Source organism: Anabas testudineus, chromosome 11, assembly GCF_900324465.2.
Source record: "Anabas testudineus chromosome 11, fAnaTes1.2, whole genome shotgun sequence".
Classification (NCBI taxonomy): Eukaryota; Metazoa; Chordata; class Actinopteri; order Anabantiformes; family Anabantidae; genus Anabas; species Anabas testudineus.
The window spans coordinates 2,931,786-2,951,617 of record NC_046620.1 but is presented as its reverse complement, the minus strand read 5'-3'; the positions used below and the strand labels follow the sequence as shown (position 1 = coordinate 2,951,617).

The 19,832-nt window shown below is 40.8% G+C and overlaps 1 protein-coding gene across 1 annotated transcript in view; it reads right to left on the bottom strand.

The window, feature by feature from the left end:
- Positions 1 to 578: 578 nt before the first annotated feature.
- The window catches only part of grin2da (glutamate receptor, ionotropic, N-methyl D-aspartate 2D, a), a 95,735-nt gene continuing 76,481 nt past the window's right edge, over positions 579 to 19,832 (bottom strand). The window contains exons 14-18 of the mRNA XM_026347286.1: positions 17,493 to 17,562; positions 16,680 to 16,797; positions 8,899 to 8,960; positions 7,549 to 7,719; positions 579 to 3,764 (exon numbers count right to left, since the gene is read on the bottom strand). Coding sequence (XP_026203071.1) covers positions 579 to 3,764; positions 7,549 to 7,719; positions 8,899 to 8,960; positions 16,680 to 16,797; positions 17,493 to 17,562 — 3,607 coding nt within the window. The remainder of the gene's footprint in view (positions 3,765 to 7,548; positions 7,720 to 8,898; positions 8,961 to 16,679; positions 16,798 to 17,492; positions 17,563 to 19,832) is intronic.

The following is a 19,832-nucleotide window of genomic DNA, read 5'->3' as shown; positions in this document are numbered from 1 at the left end:
AAGAAAGTATTGATCATACACAACAAAGGTGCCTCAGGTGGGCGTCACAGTTCTGCAGGGGTGTAAACAGTTTGTTAAGGGAAAAGGAAAGTGGGGATAAGCGATTTGATTAAGGGAAAAAAATAAGAACACTTCCGAGAGCAGCAGGCATACAGTACTACAAAGTTCCTGAGCCCTCAGTAAGCATTAAGTATCCTCTGAATACAAACTACTGCTCTGCTTCAACATCCAAAGCCCTTCACTGTTGATAGCAAAGGGTGTCCTTGGGCTGTACCACTTTAGTTTATCTGGTTTGCTGTTAGTGTTGGTTAACCCAGTTCAGAATGTTGGTTGTGGTTGTGGTCTTTCACATAGTGAGAAAGGAAAGGAAACAAAAGTAAGCACAACATTGCTCCGGTTTTCCTTTGTCCTACCCTACTGGGTTTGTTTGGCTTTCTGGTTTGTTTGTGCAGAACTTTAGGAAAGGGCTCAATGTGTATTCTATCCTGACTTGGCTGTGCAGCCATGTTTGATCCAGATCACCTGCTTAGCACCAGCCTTGCAGGGCTGTCTTATGACTTTTGATACCTTGTTGAACTTCAGACCTCACTCTCCACACTGGAGAAATGAGCTGAGCCCCTTCGTGAGCAAAGGCTCTTGGCTTTAAGGGGTAAGTGAGGAGACTGCGGAAACCTCTGGGGCTGGGGTACAGAGCGCAATCTCTGGTACTGCAGTTTGGCACTTGCCGAAACCATGGAGGAGGGATGGGGTGCCCCTGGGGTGGATGAGACTACAGACGGAGAGGACACAGAGGAGGAAGAGGTAGGGGGAGGAGCGTGGATAGGGTGAGATGAGGTCGGAGGAGCAGGAAGTGCAGGGAGAGGAGGGGGCAAGTTAGGTATGAGGGCTGGGGGTGGGGACGGTTGCCTTCCTCTATCTCGATCTCTTTCTGTTCTCTGTGTCCGCTGCTGGATGCTGAGGTTTGACTGGCTGCCAGATTTGGATGGATTCTGTGATCGATCGGGTTTGGAGGAGGATGATGAGTCATGTTTGGGTTTCAAGGGACCACCAAAGCTCTGGCAATGGTGATACAGGTCTTCCTGGCTTCGTGAAGTTACACGAGCCCATTTGGAGGAATGGGAGTGCGGATGGTGTCGAGGGGAATGACAGGAGGAACAAGCTGCATGCCCTCTTCCCTTGTCCTTTGACTTGCGTTTACTCTTCTTCTCATCCTGTATGTGGAGTTTGTCCACTGACCAGTATCGTCGTGGAGGTGGTGGTGTTAGAGGAGGCGGGGGCCAGTGTGATCCTGATCCCCATCCTCTCTCTCCTCCATCTGTTCCACCTCCACCACCTCCGCCAGACCCCCATCCACTCTCTGCTGTTCCCCACCTTTCTCCTCGCTCCAAGAACAGATCATCTCTACTGTTGATGCTGCCGGATTTTTCTCTAGAGGGGTAGGTGCTGAAAAACCAACCTCCGCCTCCAATCCCTCCTACTGCCCTGCCTTCATGGTCTTCCCAGTACCTCTCAAACTTCCCAAACTCTCCTGAAGAACCATCATCATCAGAATATATCCCAGCTACCTTATCACGTTCCCGTTCCTCATCAGACATTGTCCTTCCTCCTCCACGCCGCTTCCCACGCTCTGTTTTCCTCCTCTCACGTTCAGAATCTTCTTCCTCGTCTTCTACTTCAGACTCCCACTCATGGAAGGTCAACCCTTCCTTGGAGTGCATCTCTCCTCTTCCATTCCTTCCCAGCAATGGTCTCCGTTCACCCTCCATTCCTACAGCATCTCTGTCTGAACTTTTACTCTTCCTTCTTTTAGAAGACACAGGCAACAAGGGCAGGAAGGCAGATGGAATGGTGTCAGAGGATGGGTTTCCCCCTCCCCAGAACTTTACAGATGTTGAAGGCTTACTGCTGGAGCTATGATAGTGCTTGCTATTTCTTCGTCTATGGTGCTTTTCCTTTCCTCTGATGTCTTCCCCATCATCCCTCTCTTTCTCTTCCCTATCCTTCCTCTCATCCTCACCAGGAATGTTCCATCCGTAGCTTCTAATTGAGCTTTCACTTTTTTTCCGGAAAGACTCTCGCCTCAGGGGTGGGTATGATGGGAAGTCTGGTGTCCCTGATTTGAGTTCCTCCCTTTTTTCAGTATCTCCTACCTCATGCTCTGACCTTTTCCGCTCCCTCTTTCTCATCTTATCCTCTTTCTTCCTCTTCTTCTTTGTTTTGCGCCGCTTTCGTTCCCTTTCTCTCTCCCTCTCCTCCCTCTTTTTCTTCTTTCGACCCTTCTTCCTCCTTTTCTTCTCACGTTCCCTCTCTTTGTGGTGCCTCTTCTCATCCCTACCCACTCCTCCATCTGCCCGGCTTGTTGTTCCTGCCCTTCCTCGCTCCCTGTCAGCCCATGATGCCCACCACTCCTGTAATTGGGCCAGCTGGCTGCCAGTCCTCTCTCTGCTATATTCTTTTTGAGGACGTGGTTTCCGTGGTGGTATTGGCGGGGGTGGTGGGCTACATGGTAGAGAGCGCGATGACATGCGGCGCGAACGAATCTTTCTACGTGAACCCAAGAGGAGGCTGGATTCCTCTGTGAGCAGGTCTGAGTCATACTCATCATCTACCGTAAAATCTCGATCACCTGCTCGATATCGAAAACTTAATGAGGAGTTATAGGAACTGTCACTGGAGCAAGAAGAGGGGGAATTTGATCGAGAGAGCGAGACTGAGGATGAAGAAGAGGATGAAGATGATGTGGAGGAGGAAGAGGACGAGGCACTGGAGCATGAGGAGTACAAACGACATGGGGACGACGGTGTAGTAGGTGTGTGTGTTGGGGAGGAAAGGGGAACAGGCAAAGGAGGAGGTGGAGGAGGACGTCGGCCTCTCCTTCCACCTCCGTCACTTGCTCCATATCTCCCACCCCCTCGCCTCCCCAGAGGGAGTATATTCTCATACAGGGGACCTCCCGAGCTTTTTCTTCTTGTCTGAACTAGACTTCCTCGTCGCCAGAAGGGAGGCCTTCGTGGAGAAGATGGGATTGGTGGAGGGGGCTTGGAAATTAAGTGCCCTGGGCCTTGTTGGGGGCCTTTGGGAGGCAGCCGTGGCATTCCAGAGGCTTTGGGGCCTCGAGGATTAGCTTTGGGAGTCTGCTGGGGTCCCCCTGCCTGTTGGTCTGAGTTAGCTCCTAGTCCCTCTGGATCTATAGGACCATAGTAGCGCTTATATTCATCTAACCCTGTGTCTCCTCCTCCCCCAGCTCCACCAGCAACTCCTACTTGCAGGCTCCAGTGCTGTCCAAGGTTTTGCTGAAACTGTTGCTGGGCTTGGAGTTCAGTGATACCTCCTGCTATACCCCCAATGCCCAAACCTACACCACTGCCTCCACTCAAGACTTTTTCTGGCTTTGGCCTGTTCCAGCGATCAACCACAGCAAGTCTGCGGTCATGGCGAGGCAAGAAAGTGGAGCAAGGCATGGGGCCTTCAAGTAAGGGGCTGTTTGAGGGACCCAGAGCCATTGCAGAGTGTCCTGTAGTTGGCGGGGAGCCAGGTAGCATTGTTGTGTAAGTCTGCCCTTGTTGCTGTTGCTGTTGTTGAAGGTGCTTCTGCTGCTGCTGCTGCTGCACCATGGCAATAGCAGCCGTGTTATTTACTGTGGCTGTAACAAGGTGTTGTTGGGGTGCAGTAGGCATGGTGGTCACAGTGTGGTACTGGGGCAAAGAGCTTTTGCTGCCTCCTGGTGTTGTCTCATCTTCAAACTGGCAGCAACTGTACATCCCCTGGGTGGAGAGATAAAAGAGACATTGTAATTAGACCAGCAGGCTGCCGAATATGATGAGGAGGATCTGTGTTTGCATGTCAGACACAGAGAGACAAAGACAGCCTGACATCATCAAATTTTAAAAGGAAACCTGCAAAGTGGTTTTGATCTGATAGCTACAAAACCCATATAACAACTAGTGTCTGGAACTGAGTTTTTAACATACAGTATTTAAAAATTATTGTTCAATCTGATACTAGTTTTGTCAAAGGTATCCAGAGCCCCTTAAAGTAGCAGAACCATTTAAACATATTGTACACATTTTTTTTTTTACATTCAATAGTTTTTGCAATTGCTTCAAAAATACCAAGTTAGGATTAATTATTATGAAATTGATGGCTTAGAAAACCCACCTATAGTAGTTTAAAGATGACTTGCTAAATAGTGAGATTTTGTAGGTAGATAAGTATTAAAGATTAAGCAATACCAAATCAACTACATTGACAGCTTTCATCCATTAGCTACTGTGCTGTAAATGACCAGTTTACTTGGAAGACTAAGGAAATTAGATGCAGTAAGGAGAGTCATTCTGTTAGCATGTCTTGAATGAAAAATAAAGCATGACTACTGTGTTGAAGAAAGTCAGCTACTATAAATAGCACAAATGAATCTATTTAAAACTGTGACAACTGTGTACTTTATCCATCCTTCATCCACCTTATTTTTCTATATCTTTATTCAGTGCATTTCATAACCACAGACTGGTTTGGCTCACCGTGTCCCACAAAAATAAACTCCATTTTGGAAAAAGAAGAAAATAATCTATCTTTATTCTTCATCTCAGCATGCTGAGAAATCGCTCTTGGTGGTTTCCTTCTACCTCAGATTGTCTATGTCACCACATCTTCTATAAAGGCAGACAACATGGTGTGCTGGCTATTAAATATTAATGAGAGTTTTGGAAAAACTTTGAGTTCACCAAGTTTCTTGGAGTGTCAATTTTCATACTATCAAACCAAACAAAGATTTCAGCATACAAAGCAGTAAGGTGTGTGCTGTTAGAGTGTACAGATTCTGATAGGAGTCAAAACAATGAGTGAGAGTCAAACCCTATTTTGTCATTGTTCAAATAAAACAACTGCTGATAGATGTTGCATTTTAAGAGTCATCTCAGTTGCCAGCTTGCTTACCTAACAGAAACTAAAACAAGCTTCTTCTGTCCTCCGTGTGTCTTTTACCAGTGAACAAATTAAGATTAAAATGTTTATTTCCTTTGATCTTAACCAAATTAGAATTTTCTCCCAGCAAAAAAGGGAGAAAAGAGATTTTAGTGGAAACAGAAAACAGACCTGATAGCACGTCCTGAAACTTTTGGTGGCAGTGTTTATGAGGAAAAATACTGTGCTAAATATCTTTTCTTTATTAATGCCAGTCACAAGTCAGTCAATAAGAATATGTAAATGTTTTTCTAATCATGTTGCGTGAAAATGAGTGTCTATATCCTAAAGCATTGAAGAAGAGAAGCGAGGCATCAACTGATGACTGATGAATCGGTCTCTTTAATAAACTGTTCCAAATATAGATGGAGGAGTCACAATAATGTATACCTTACTAGCTCCTCATGTGATCCTTCTAAACCCTAAGCAACAACCCTAAGTAACATCTTATTGGTGATCTTTTTCCACTATGTTTGTATGTTTACAACTTACTGTAGATAGATTAGAATGAATCAGTAACAAAAGGAGGGCCATGTAAATCACAGAGATTCTATTATTCCTCATATGTGAAGATAATTTATACCGTCCATCGATATCTGTCACATCTTTATCACAAATTATGTGGGCCTACTATTAATCTCTAGTCCCCATTGGGACACAGATCGGATAGATAGGCTATGATAATGGTCCTTCCGGGCACATGAATCAGCAGTCCCAGTGGCAGAAGTGCTATCAAAGCCCATAGAGCATGGGGCGCAGCACACTGTGAAATTGAAACCTGGGTGAGTCACTGATTGGCTTAAAGCAAGCCAAAGAGGCCAGCTGCAGAGGCTTTAAAACAAGCGCGGCATATAGTTTGGAAGATAGAAGCTAATTGGTCTTGGGAGGGCTATTCGCATTGAAGGGATATTATTATTTATTATTCTCAAAAGGAGTTATGCTACAGATGAGAATGGTGTTTTCATGCAATACATTATGCTGACACACTCCCAAATGTATGAAGAGAAGTAAGATTACAGTCCAAAAGGCAGCAGGAAAGCCCAGCTCAAAATAAATTTCCAGTCTGTTTTCACTCCAACGGCAGCAGATACTGACACTTTGTCAGGTCCTCGGAGTGTTGTTCCAGTATTCAGTCCATTGTGAACTTTTTGCAAAAAGTTAATTTTAAATCACAATGGACAGTGGTATATACAGAACAATATGCAGTATCACACAGCAGAATACTGCCAACATAAATATTTACAACTAGATTGGGTTTTATCCTATAGGATCCTAGCTGAGCTGAGGTTTAGGCTTAGACTACAGTAGTGTAATCCTATGTTGTAAGCATAATTAAGTGAAATATTGTTATTGCCTCATCTTTATAATGCACTTCCAACACTCTTCCTCTGTACATTAATTATCCAACTAGAAGGTGGTACTAAATCACAACCTTTTGTTGTGTCACTCCAACTCCTTGCAGCTAGTTGTACCTATCTACAAAACATTCCATCACTACATCTTCTATAAACAAGAATATGTCCCTTGTGCCCTATGAAGCCCGTTTTTCACTTTAACGATCTCCACCTTGCATCTGTTATTTCTTTCTCTCTTTCCACCTGATAAACTCCACTGCTTTTGCCATTCAGTTTTCTCCTCACACCTTTTTTCCCTCTTCTTATCTTAAAGTTTTCCTCCTCTACCTTCCCACTACTCATCACTTTCCCTCCCTAAGTCATGCCATTCAGCTATTTCACATCCTTTTCTACATTCTTCTTCCTCACTCTTTCCACTCACTGCTTTTCTCATCTTTCTTGTATTTGTTTGTTCTTCTTTCCTAGGACTTAATATGTACTACATATTTTTTATCAAACTGAAAGAGCTGAAAGAAACAGTTTTGATTCTAAAAGAAAATAGCTGTGTAAAGTCTAAGTGATGTCTCTGCACTGGCCCCTCTGGGCTCCTCTAGGCGTGATGCCAAAGATAAATACCATTGATGTTGCTCTTTTTGGCTCTACCTCCTTGTCCTTACTGAGTGCCAGAAACAAGTACCAATGTTGAGTGCCATCTACGTTTGTGAAATCCATATCTCGATTGTGTCTTAATTAACCTTCTTTGATCTATATCTCTATTGCTCAATAAAGTGGACATCATGACTGTAATCAGTGAGGAAGCTTCATTTTTTCGTGAATCTACTCTATAAAGGAAACAGAAGATCAGTCTCTCATAACATCTGCTCCTACATAAATCATTTACCCATTCTCCTCAAGAACTGTATTATTAACCTGCAGCTTATTTCACTGATTAGTTCTTCCTTCTCAGGTTTAGAGTAGAGTGCTCAGCTGTTGTAGTATTTCGTTGAAATTAAAATGCAGCCCTCAACGCTTGGCAGAACTTTTGAAAACTTTTTATATCTGGTGTAACTTTGTGTCTTTTACTGACAATGAATTAAACATCACTTTGTGTGATATGCATTCATGTCAAGATTATTTCTCCAAGTGATGTACCTCCTGACCTCAGGGCTACATTCATTACAGCACAACCAACCGTTCTGCAATGAAAGGTTGGGATCTACATTGGGCACAATTCTTTGCTGCCCGTGCTCACCCTGCTCAGAGCCAGGAGGAAATCCATCCCACCAGATCGCTTCACACAGTGGCGTAGTTTCCAGTACACCAAATGCTCCCAAGCAAATACCAGGAGGCTGAGGCCCATTGCCACCAGCAGCATGTAGAACACTCCTGCCATGTTGTCAATGTCCAGTTTACTGCTCATCACCTGGCCAGGAGAAAGGGAAGTGTGGGGAAAGACACAAGTTTAGAAGACAAATGGGAACACTACAGGAGGTGAAATGAGGAAAAAAGGGTGAAAAGTAAAAGACAGAATCGTATAGGAGGGAGCAGAGACAAGACTGGACAGTAAATATATTACTAAAAAGGCCAGATTTGTCTTCCAGACAGCAGATAAAAAGTTAATTACAGCTAACATTACAAGAGAATATCTTCTCCTGTCACTGCATGTGAGAGCACCCATCTGTGATATTTTAGCACGCTTGCACTCAGAACACTGATGCAAAGACCAAAATATGTCAGTCACAGCAAAATATCTTGTGGGAATCAAACAAATAGGTTTTCAGGCAATTTCATGTTTTCAGTTTCACAGCTCTCAACGGCAGCCATGCTACAGTCACTCTTGAATGAATGTTTATTAATGCTTTACATCAAATGTTTTGGTTGCTGCTGGGGCAATAATACACAACAAAAGTGCAGACATTTATTCAGAGCTGTGTCGTCTTTTGTTTTGGTTGTGTAAGAACAATATAATTTGAAGTTGGATGAAACCGAATAACTGAGCATATACAGCACATCCCTAAAATTGTCTCTGCTTTACTCTATGAGGCATAAAAACCAAGTGGAGGAAACAACCAGAAAACGAAGGGTGTCTGAAGAGAACAAAAACAAACTTATAGGAAGCACTAGATTATGGATGTGTAATCATAAACAACAAAAACAAACCTGGCAAGACGGCAGGTTACTGAAATGTAGCCTTAGGAACGAAGTGTAACTTCTGCTTACAAACTCTGGTTCAAAGTTCATTTTGAAAAGCATCAGAAAGCACGTTGACTTATCTTTGGTCATTTTATATATTAAGATTGTTGAAAAAAAGTATCATCTCACATGTCACACAGGTTAATAATGTTGATGATAACTTGAGTTAGTCTTGTTATTGGGTTTAATAGTACCTGATTATCTGCCAGTGGGAACATAAGCAAAAATGTATGGTTAGTGGTTCCAATTGGATCAACATCATGAGCAGAGCTTGGTCATTTGGAAAAATATCCCACTTAACATCTCAATGACTAGCTGATCAGGATAAATGTTAAACAGTGTTTAGTTTATTTAGAAAACAGTGCAAAAGATGAATGTGCACCACAACAATGTTGAAAAGACGTCATACCTCGATCTTGTCATTGTGGCAGATTCCAGAAAGCCAGAGACGCTCCAGCATATCAATCTCATCTGCAAGATATAATTTGGAGAGACAACAAAGATGTCAAAAGGGAAAGCTGAGAGAAAAAATAAAAGACGGAGAAGAGAAGCTAGAGAGAAAAAGAGCTAGAGCAAGGTGAAAAAATGGAGTAAGATGCAAGATGAGAGAAGGAAAAGACAACAGAGAAGAAGCCATTAAACCAGCACTTGAGAAGAAAATAGGAGGAAAAACACTGCACATTTGTTATGGCAGCAAGGTGTCTGATCCCAGAGGGAGAAGACAGAAACAAGAAAAAAAGAGAAAGCTGAAGAGGTGAAGAGAGAAGAAGCAGCAGAACTATAGTCTCTATTGTGTTAAAGTAAAACACAGAAGGACAGATGATGAAATGTAGCATGTGGGGAGAGAAACCTTGTTTGCATTATACAATAAAAAAGTGCAATTACAAGCACACAATGGAAATGAAAAATCACAACATCAGAAAAGACTGAAGAAAAAAAGGCATGAAGAATTAAAGGGTTTCAAAAATAAGGCTTTAAAAATTATGAAATTGAAAAGAGAAAGTGGGTATTACAGGAAGGAACTGGAAGAGAGAGAAAAGCCCTTTGAAGAGGGTTCTGAAATGGCCTGGTGTCGGAGCTGGGTACAGTGAAGGCAGAGAAACGCAACTGGGCATGGGAGATGAAAGAGGGGAACACACACAAACATTACGCTTCCAGGTCAAACTGTCAGAAACACACACACATGCAATACACACTCTGAGCTCCAGTGTAATGGGACTCGCAGCGCTGGCCATTAACACATTAATCAAAGAGAATGAGGCAATGGGAAGGAAAAGAAGGATCAAATGTATAGAGAGACTTATGCAGAGGGCTGTGCACTGATTCTGGGTGCACAAGACTTTTAGCAACGAACACACACACACACACACACACACACACACACACACACACACACACACACACACACACACACACACACACACACACACTGTATCTATGACTATACACACTGTGAAGATCTCCCAGTCTTACACAGCTACAGTATTATTCAACCTCTGGGTTAATTAACACTGTCTGGAACCATTCTGTAAAGCCCTGCCACACAGATTAGACCACCATGACACTGCTATGTTGACTGAAATGTCAAATCTGCTCGAACAAAACACAACTCTCGCTCCAACACGTATCAGTGTGTTCCATATTCCTCTTCCCCAACATTCATGTGGAAATCCAAAGGTTCCTTGACAGCTAAATTAAACTGGGCTCAACTCAATCAACCCTGCCTCCTCTCCCTCCGCTCCCTGCACAGATCCTGACAATAGATGCTAATAGGCATGTTCATTGTGAGTGCGCCTCACTCCTTTAATCTAATTCATCGAGTTTCAGCGAGTACTCCCTCCCTGTCCAGTTCTCTGCCTCTCTTCCTTCATCTGCCTGTAAATACACTAATCATGGCCGTCAGCAGTGCATAAAGTTACTCTTTGGAAAATCTCGAACTCTTCCCCTCAAACAGCTCACTGACAGGAAGAATTCCAACTTTATTATCTCACCTGCTCCAGGGAGGAAGAGGGAGAACATTCTGCACAAAAGGAGCAGACGTGCAAACACAAAGAGGGAAAAGTCAGAGCTTAAGGTGGAATTTATGTTTTGTTCTGTTGAATTTTGACAGATTAGAATGTTTTGGTGAACAATTCAATTCAGATTGATTCTATTCTAGCCTAGTGAGGCTTATAGTGGGCACCTGTGATGATTTAAGGCCCACAAATCTTCAGTCTTAAGTCTTCTCAGTTGAATTGTAAATAACATATCCTTCATGCAATCACCCTACAAAAAAAAGCACTGAGGAGAATGTTAATAGATTTATAAATATTATCACTTGGGATTCGTCCACCTTGAGACAAACAGTAGGCGATTTAACCAAATGCACCATAACTGGTTTCTTTTCGTACAAATAAGCAGTTTCTGAGCTTTCTACTCGGTCTTGTTAGTGCATCATTCACTGACACTGACACAGAAGATCATGTTATTTAACACCTCACAGCGCACTACAAATGAATCATACAGACAGAAGAAGTCAAGGTACACAGATTTGTTGATCTGAGGGGGGAATGGGATGGAATACAGTAGTTACACTTCTGAAGAGTTTGCACTGGTCAAAACCGTGAAATAGGATGGTGGCATATCCTGACAAGGTGACACACATCAGAACCAAATGATGCATGTCAGTTTATGGATCTCAAAGGAGGACAGTGGTAAGATAGATCCGATACCACACTGCGCCATACTAAAGAGGCTGAAATTATGACAAAAGAAACTACGCAGTTAACAAAAATGTTTTAAATAACCCATAATATGTATTATTATGGTGCTTTCTTTCTGAGGGCACACTGGCCTGAATGGCTACATACCATAAAAACACCTCCAGGTTCTGTAAAATGTATTTGTTTAAGAAGTAGAATGATGAGATCTGCATCAGAGGACCTGGCCTCCACAATTAACCAATCTGAATCTAATTAAGATGGTTTGAGATGAGCTGGACCAAAGGAAGAAAAACCAGCCGACAAGTACTCAACACCTCTGGGAACTTCTTTAAGACTAAAAACCCCAGTCCAGGTAACTACCTTATGAGCCTGACTGAGAGAATGCTAAGTGTGTGCAAAACAGTCATCACAGCTAAAGTGATAGTTCCATGTATTCTTTCATAATTTGAATGTCTTCAGTTATAATGTACATTGTTAAAAATAATAAAAATAAGGAAATACCACTAAGGGAGAAGGTGTCTCCAAACTTTTGACTGGTAGTGTATTTCATGCAATTTGTGCCAAGGTAGATGCACAGTCCCCAGATGAAGCAAGTATTAAGTGCAAACTTAAAGAAAGCTGATTTCCTTATAATGGAAATGGAATCCAGCTTGTTAGACAAAAGAAATTGCTTTGGTTCAGTCTTATTTCATATTTCAAAGTTGTTTAGTTTCATATTTCACTTAATTTTTTTGACTGTCATATTTAGATTGGATTGCATTTTATTCGCAGACTCTCTGGACAGTAACAATATTCAGTATGTAAGTGTACTTCAGAAGGAGAAAATATTGGACGAGATGGGAAACACAGCAAACAATTTAAAGTTATTGTAACAGTTTATTTTTTGAGTGACAGAAGTAAATTACAGCAGCTGCAGTTGATCCTGTAGGAGTGTTATTTTGTGTTTTTTCTATCTCTGAAAGTGCATGTTTTGTCAAACTAAGTGTTTTTTTTTATCAGCCAACTTGTGAAAGCACAAATACAGATGGGGAAAAATTACTGTTTTTAAGGTAGGACAGATGGAAGAGGTGGTGAAGTCTTACTGATCTCTAAGGATACTGATCCCAGAAAGTATTAATCTTTCAAAGCACTTGGAGTTATGGGGGTTGTCTAACTTCCAACAAGCCACTGCACAATATTTTGAACAACTGACAGAATAATAATAATAATAACAACTTTTACAACCATCCCATTCTACTCTCTCTTCTTTCTAAAAAAGCACACAATCAAGGAACTGCAGTCACTCTAGGTGACTAAACATTGCTAACTTATTGAAAAATAATTCAAAGGGAAAGCTTTTGTTAAGTATAACACTATTTTGTGATTCCGCGTTAATATTTAAAAGAAGGTTAAAAGTCCTTTGATGGGAATTTGTCATTTATAGTGTTTGTTTATTGGTTTCTATATGGTCTTAGAGGACTCGCATGTTTTGTCTAAATGTGGAACTTAACATTAAAAAAAATAGTGCCTATATTCACATTATATAAAAATTTTAATCGGTATCAATATCCAGGTGCAAAGAGTGCTCTATGCTACACTATGTTCCACCCTTAGTGCCAAAGGAGTCACATTCACGTTTTCTTTTTTATTATTCTTTGTGTGTGAGATATTTTTCTTGGCTTTGCTCAGTCAGCATGAATCAATGTGACTGACACAAAGAAGAGTGGAGGCGAACTTTGGTTACACGCTGCTGTGGGATTTGAGTCCAGGTGCAACGTCAGCAGTTGTACCAGAACATGTTCCTGCATTTTGGTCCTTGGCAGCATCATTTTGAAGATGTTTTTTTTTCTTTTTTCTTGGAGGTCTGTTGGAGCCAACTGGGACTTGACACAGAGCTGCCTGATCTTATCAAAAGTATTGCTGTGCATCTGTTCACAAGCTATTTTTATGTCTTAGCAAATGCAGGGTAGGCACAGCTCTAAAACGACAGGTCAAGGTTAAGTTTAAGTTAGTTCAATGGTTTATCACAGACTGTGATTCCTGAGTGAATAAAGGGTGGTTGCTAATGAAGGCTAACTAAACAGCATTATGGGTAGTAAGTTGCATACAAGATAAATTCAACACTAATTCCAACAGTACAACATTGATCCTGCTAATTGAACCTCAACACTCCCTGCAGAGTTTTAACATTAAAAGCTTACAGTGCCAGCTATTGGAAGCCTTTTAATTTGAAAAAAGAACGTGTAAATATCAAGTTTAATTGACAGTAGCTTAAAACTGATAAAAACAAATAGAAAGTAGAAGTGATTATAGCAAATTAGAACAGTAATTCTGGTATAAATACAATCTCAAACCAGCAGAGTAGTGAATTAGACAAGACTATGCTGTTGTCCTGACCAAATTATTTCAAGGCAGATGTATACAAAAGGAGAAGACTAAAAAATAAAACAGGTAAGCTTGGAATAAAATCTTGTCCAACAGATTTTATTGTCATTACAGAGTTCAAATTCTGCATGCCATCCTTTGAAAAGAAGAATTAGTTTTAACTTGTATAGCAACAGTTTTGTTGTCGTCATCCTTTTAAATAACCAGACGTCTCATTTTAGGGAAAAAAATGTCCAATTTCACACTTGTCATTTTGAACATTTTCAGTATCCACGTGCCATCAGCCTGTACTGTTTGCTGCCCCTGGGAGCTGCTGTCACTGTCAGCACTGAGGCATTTTCCACTCAGCTCTCAGGCTCACTAATTGCAAACAGGCTAAATTGCTCCCCAGTGGAACCAATTTGGTGACTGACCAGTCATGTGCTAAAAAAAAAGAAAGAATACTGTTCTCACCGAGAGAGAGGTATCACAAAGAGCAATTAGAGGACCTGTTGAGTGCCACAATGCACATGCGGTGGATAATTAATTCATGTCATGTGTTTGGGAGGGGTCATGAGGTTACTGTGGCTCAGTGTTAATAGTCTAGATGAACAATATAGAGAGGACAACTAGCCAAACCAGTATGAGCAAAAACATCCAAATATCTGTGTACTATATGTACAGGTGTGTTTTTAATGTTTGTCCACTTCCACTTCTTATATCTCTGCCCATTTATAGATTTTCTGTCCTACTTCTGTAGTAAAGTTAATTCATTTAACAGTTTTCTTTTTTTATTTCTTCCTTCATTATGTTTCTTGTTTTAGTGTCATCTGTGTTAATTCAGGTAACATACTATAACTGTGATGTATCCTTGTCGAACAAACAAAAGAAAACATAGTTTTGAAACTGAAAACCTTTCTATTACAATGTCAATGTGTTTTTCAAATGAGCACTTATCCTTTTCAGTGTTGGCATTTTTGCCTTGAATACAGACTGATGCATACTGTAACACTATCTGCACCTTTACAGCAGCGAGCACTGACGTCAGCAGAGACTAAAAGGCTTTCCAGCCATTATAAAAATATAAAGGAAGGGTTAGTTTTTTAATATTGAGCATTCTTCTGACTCTTGCAAACCAAATTACTGTAGCCTGCCAAGGTCGCTTTGTGAAAGATATTCAAGTCTCAACTGTGTTGCTCCTGTTGCACTTAACAAGTGCTATTGGCATGAATGGCAGTCAGGAAAATATTTTAAAATTATTACAGTCAATCAAAAAATAAATCATTACATTTGTCCAGTCCAGCAGCAAGGTGGTCGTCTAAAACATTTCTTTCTGCCTCTGTGACATTGTTTTTTCATAGAAACTAATGCTAGTGTCACTGGTGAGAAGAGCAAAACCATCTGGTATTTTCATATATACACACATTTTATTTTTAGGATGGTTGGATGTTCAGATATAACGATGTCCGTGTCTCCTGTGGTCCACAGTTTCCTTTGTGCAGAATCAATAATAGGTCCAATTTGTAATTCAAATACTGCTCACTAGTCTGTGGTATTTGGACTCAAATACTCATAATGGACTGTTTTAATGAACAACTCACAGGATTCAGGTTTTTCCAGCATCTTCTCTATGTTTGAGCCTTTCTCTCATCATGCTCCTTTTTTTGCCTCCTCTTCCACACACATAAGCAGCAGCATGGACACTTATTGATAAAACAGCCGTGAACAAAATGGCAGCCGGTTAATTGTACTATTAAAGAAACCTCTAAATTTTTTATCTTCTCTTTCTATCTTTGACTAATATGATCCACTTTTCTTGTTCTTTCATGGACAACGTTGACTGGTTTTAACAAATTCTAATAAACTATTCTGATTCCAACCAGAAACTCATTATTTAAATATACCAAAGTTAAAATACAGTTATCACATACATAATCCCAACATGAGACTAAGGACAGTTAAAATGAAGGCATGCACAGGATGTCATGAAGTAACGCACCAGGAAATCTTAGTAAAAGAATTGCAGAGAGAAAAATAAAGACCATTCAGCCTGCAACTAGCTTTAGCATGTTCAGATTATAGGATAACAAATGAAAGGTGTAGGTGAGACAAATAAAAACACAAAAATTGAATGAATCTATTAACACATACTGTGTTGCAGCCTTAGAATAAAATAATATAAATGTTAAATAATATTAAAATAATGAAAGGAAGAAAAAACCTGAAAGAAGTGACATCTCTCAAATAGAAGATGACTGGTACAAAAACAACATGCATAAATAACAGAAAAGGGGAAAAATTCAGAAGGAGTCAGGCTGTGTGTAGTGAAATATTTGAGAGAGAGAATGTGTGATGTGCTACTGAGTGTGTCAACAAAAAGAAAGAGGAAAACAAGCAGAGAATGTGTGTGGTTGTATTTGACAGAGATCACACCCTCCTCTCTTCCTTTAACCTCCTTTATTGATCTTTCTCGATCTTCCTTCTCTTCAGTCCACTGCATCACTCCCTTCCACATCATCACCCCTCATAAGTTCTTCCTCCATTTTACCTTGTGGCTTCTATCTCTAAACACCTTAACTGGCTTTTTACGTTCAGAGCCCTAACATTAAACCACAAATGGGTTTTTGTTGGTCCCATTCTAAATATCATATTCATCCATCTATTATTTATACTGTTTATCCTGCTAAGGGTGGTGGGGCTGCTGGAGCAGATGCCAGCTGCAATGTGCCAAGAGGTGGGGTAGACCATGGACTGTTTGGCAGTTTATCGCAGGGCTAACATAGAGGAAAATAACCAATCATGCTCACATTCACAACAACAGGCAGTTTAGAACCAGCAATTAACCTAATTGCATGTCTTTGGATTGTGGAAGAAAATTGGAGTACCTGGGGAAAACCCACACAGGTACGGGGAGAACATGCAAACTCCTAAATGACATGAAGATCTTACTGTTTCCTGTGTTATTCCTGACCATCTGAACTCAACACCTAGTGGACGTAACACCTGCAGGCCACCTGAATACCCCAAGTAAACAAAGTTTCTGCTACTGTAAAATACAATTCTTGACAATCACTTCCTTCTTTCTTATTTTTCCTTTTCCTTCACCTAGACGTTACAACCCCTCACTTCTCCCCTTCTGTCTTACCGTCTCCAACCAGCTGCAGCAGCGCCAGATCCAGTGGCCGTTTCCAGCGGGAGTTCTTGTGCAACGCAATGCCGTAGCCTGTGGTGGCAAACACCTTGCCAGATCCAATGGTCATCACCTTGTGGAATAAAACACAAACATGTAAACAACCATAAAGCTATTCACACACAAGTCAGAGTTAAAAGGACGAGTGGCAACGAGGGAGAGAAAATTTGCTTCATTTCTGCTGTACATTCTTGTTCTACTGTCACTGTCACATAAAAGCAGAACAGTTGGCTCAGCTCTAATATCGACATCCCCAAATAATCCCAAAGCTGGAGAGTGGGATATTGTTTCAGTGGAGGAATTAATATAGATCCACATCAGTTGTAATAATTACTGCAGCAGTGGCTGTTGTATGAGGCTGCTGGGAGCTCAGGCCTCCCACAGACCTTATCACAAATGATCACTAGGCAGGATTTTCATTCTCGCTGTGGGAGCTGTATGAAATGCAAACTCATAAATAAATCAACATCAGCGCTGTCCAGAAATGACAATATTAACTAGCTACAGGCCACGAGGGGCAAATTTAAATGCATCCAATATGTTTGATTTATTTATTGCAGATGTAGTTCTTGTAGAAGTGCACATTCTGCACGCTTGTTGCTTCTGTTGCTCTTGTTCTTCTCACAAAAAGTGGCTGGGCACACTCAAATAACTTGTAGCTTTTTAGCACACAGTAACTGCTGAGTAAGGGGATGTCACCCGTGGATGCCACTATGTATGAGTGTGTCAGTGAGCAGAGCTGTGAAATGAGAAAGATCCATTTCTTACCTTGCAGCCCTCGTCCTTTCTGGCCATATAGTTCAGCACTGCAGCGTCATAAATGAAGGCATCTAGTTTCCTGCAGGAGAGGAACGGAGGAAAATTACAGCGAAGAAATGGAAATCACTGACCTGCAGCTAAATGACAACAGAGGAAGTACAACTAGTGAACACAAAGACAGGGATGATGGATAAGCCAGCTAGGAGAACAGACAGGGGAAAGCAAAAGTTTTTTCTCAACACCATTTTGCACCGAAGTTCAACAATCACACTGAAATATACATCACAGCAAAGGCAAATGTGTCAATTCTGCATCTACAGTTGGGTCATTAGAGCAGACAACAGCACAGCAACAATGAAGGTTGTGCTGCAAGAAATGTGAATGTCCATCTGCAGCAGCTTTCAGCACAGCACTTTTATATGTAATATATATTTTATATGTATATGCTGGTGAGTTTGTGTCCACCTTATGTTTGCAAATTCCCCTGAGTCACTTGTCCATAAGCCTTGGTGCACTTTCTGTAACACCTTAAACACAGCTTACAGCTGAACTGAATGCTGAAGTACCAACACACTTATAATACTATATGGTAACTTTAACTTATTAATGTTTCTTACATTGTTTCAGTCACTTGTCACATAAATAGTTGTGCAGACAGTCATGAAATAAATTATTTTCATATCTTTATACAACAGTGTGCAAATTGTATGTATAACCACAGTAATGATGTTTATATTAATTGCAGTGCATTGTGTTTTACAGCTGGATTGTAGAAGAAAAATATTTACGGCTAAAGATTTTATCTAAAAAAGATCAAATAAAAATGTACAGTTAAAATTAGCTCAGGTCATTCATTTACTCATTAATTAGCAAAATAATACTGCAAAATATTAAGATTAAGAACCCTACAAAGCCTACAAATAACACTGAAACACATTCATTTTCTGGCACAGTGGTGGATCAGTCATCGTCCATGGACTTCAGGGTCACTGGTTCGACTCTTGTCCCCCCAGTCACATGTCAAAATGCCTCTTTGCCTTTGGCACCTTACATGCAGCTGTCTGTACATAATAACTTCCCCCAGGGAATTCATTTTAAAAGCCTATAAATGATAGTACTGAATTTAAATTCATTAAAAATCTCTTTTCTTCATTTATTTTTCAGCTATTTTGACAAGAGTTTGTTTCTGCATTTCACTCCATCAACTTGGAGACGTCATAGACGTTCCCCTAATCTCCTACTAATGACTGCAGCTAAAAGGCCAGCAGGAGCAGGTTTCCCACTCAGCTGCTTAAATGAACCATCTGCACTATGTGACATTAACTCAGCATTTTACATTTGCCCAAAGCACTTTGATACTTTTCAACAATAACAAAACCATTATCTATATCTACAGAAGGTGGAGGTTGAACAAAGGATTAATTTATTAATTCACATCCCTAGTTTCAGGATCTCAAACACTGCTGTTGCAAATTTTTTAATTAATCTAAATTAAAAATCTTTGCAAACAAGTGAAGATTTCACTATCTACATTTCGTAGATAAAACCATCAACTAACTACCTAAAAAAATAATCAAAGGATTAAACTAAACTGGGAGAAAAAAAACTAACATTAGCTGCATCCAATGAAATCAGTTTGTGCAAAGTGGATGTAAATAACAGTAACATGCTCTTCTACGTCATATTCATTTCTATTCACACTCCGGGATATGTGGCTGTGAAGGGGGCAAGACTGAAAAGAAGAGGACAGTAGGTGTTGCATGATGGGAAAAGGATAAAAAGGGGCGAGTGAGATAATGATCGGTGGGAGAGAGGAAGAGAGAAGGAAGTGCAACACAGAAGCAAGAGAGGTTGATGAGCTGGGAGCAAGGAGATAATGAGCGAGGAGGAAAAAGCTAGAGAGACAACAGTGAAGGAATTAGGGAGTGAAAGAAAGGGTTAAGAGAGGAGGAGCAAAGACAAGACAGAGATGGAGAGGTGATGTTCGGTGCACTGACAACCAAATCAAACACAAACATTCACAGCACTTTGTTCTGACAGTGTAAACTCTCCTGTGTAAATAATGTCGGGTTGAGAAGTAGATGAAATAGAGATAAACAGCAGATAATGAGAGATGGTGGTGAGAGAGTGAGTAGAGAGAGGTAGAAACTGATACAAGAAGATCACAGAAGATGACTGAGAGCGATAAAAAGAAATGCATCACGGTTTTTAATAACACTCTATGTCAAATATGCTAACAGCTGCAGCCACTGCAGCCCAAATGTGTGTGTGCAAACGTTTTTCTGTCCAATTAAATATGTAAACCCTTATGTGCATCAACTAACATCCCTCCCCCTCCTCCTCCTCTCT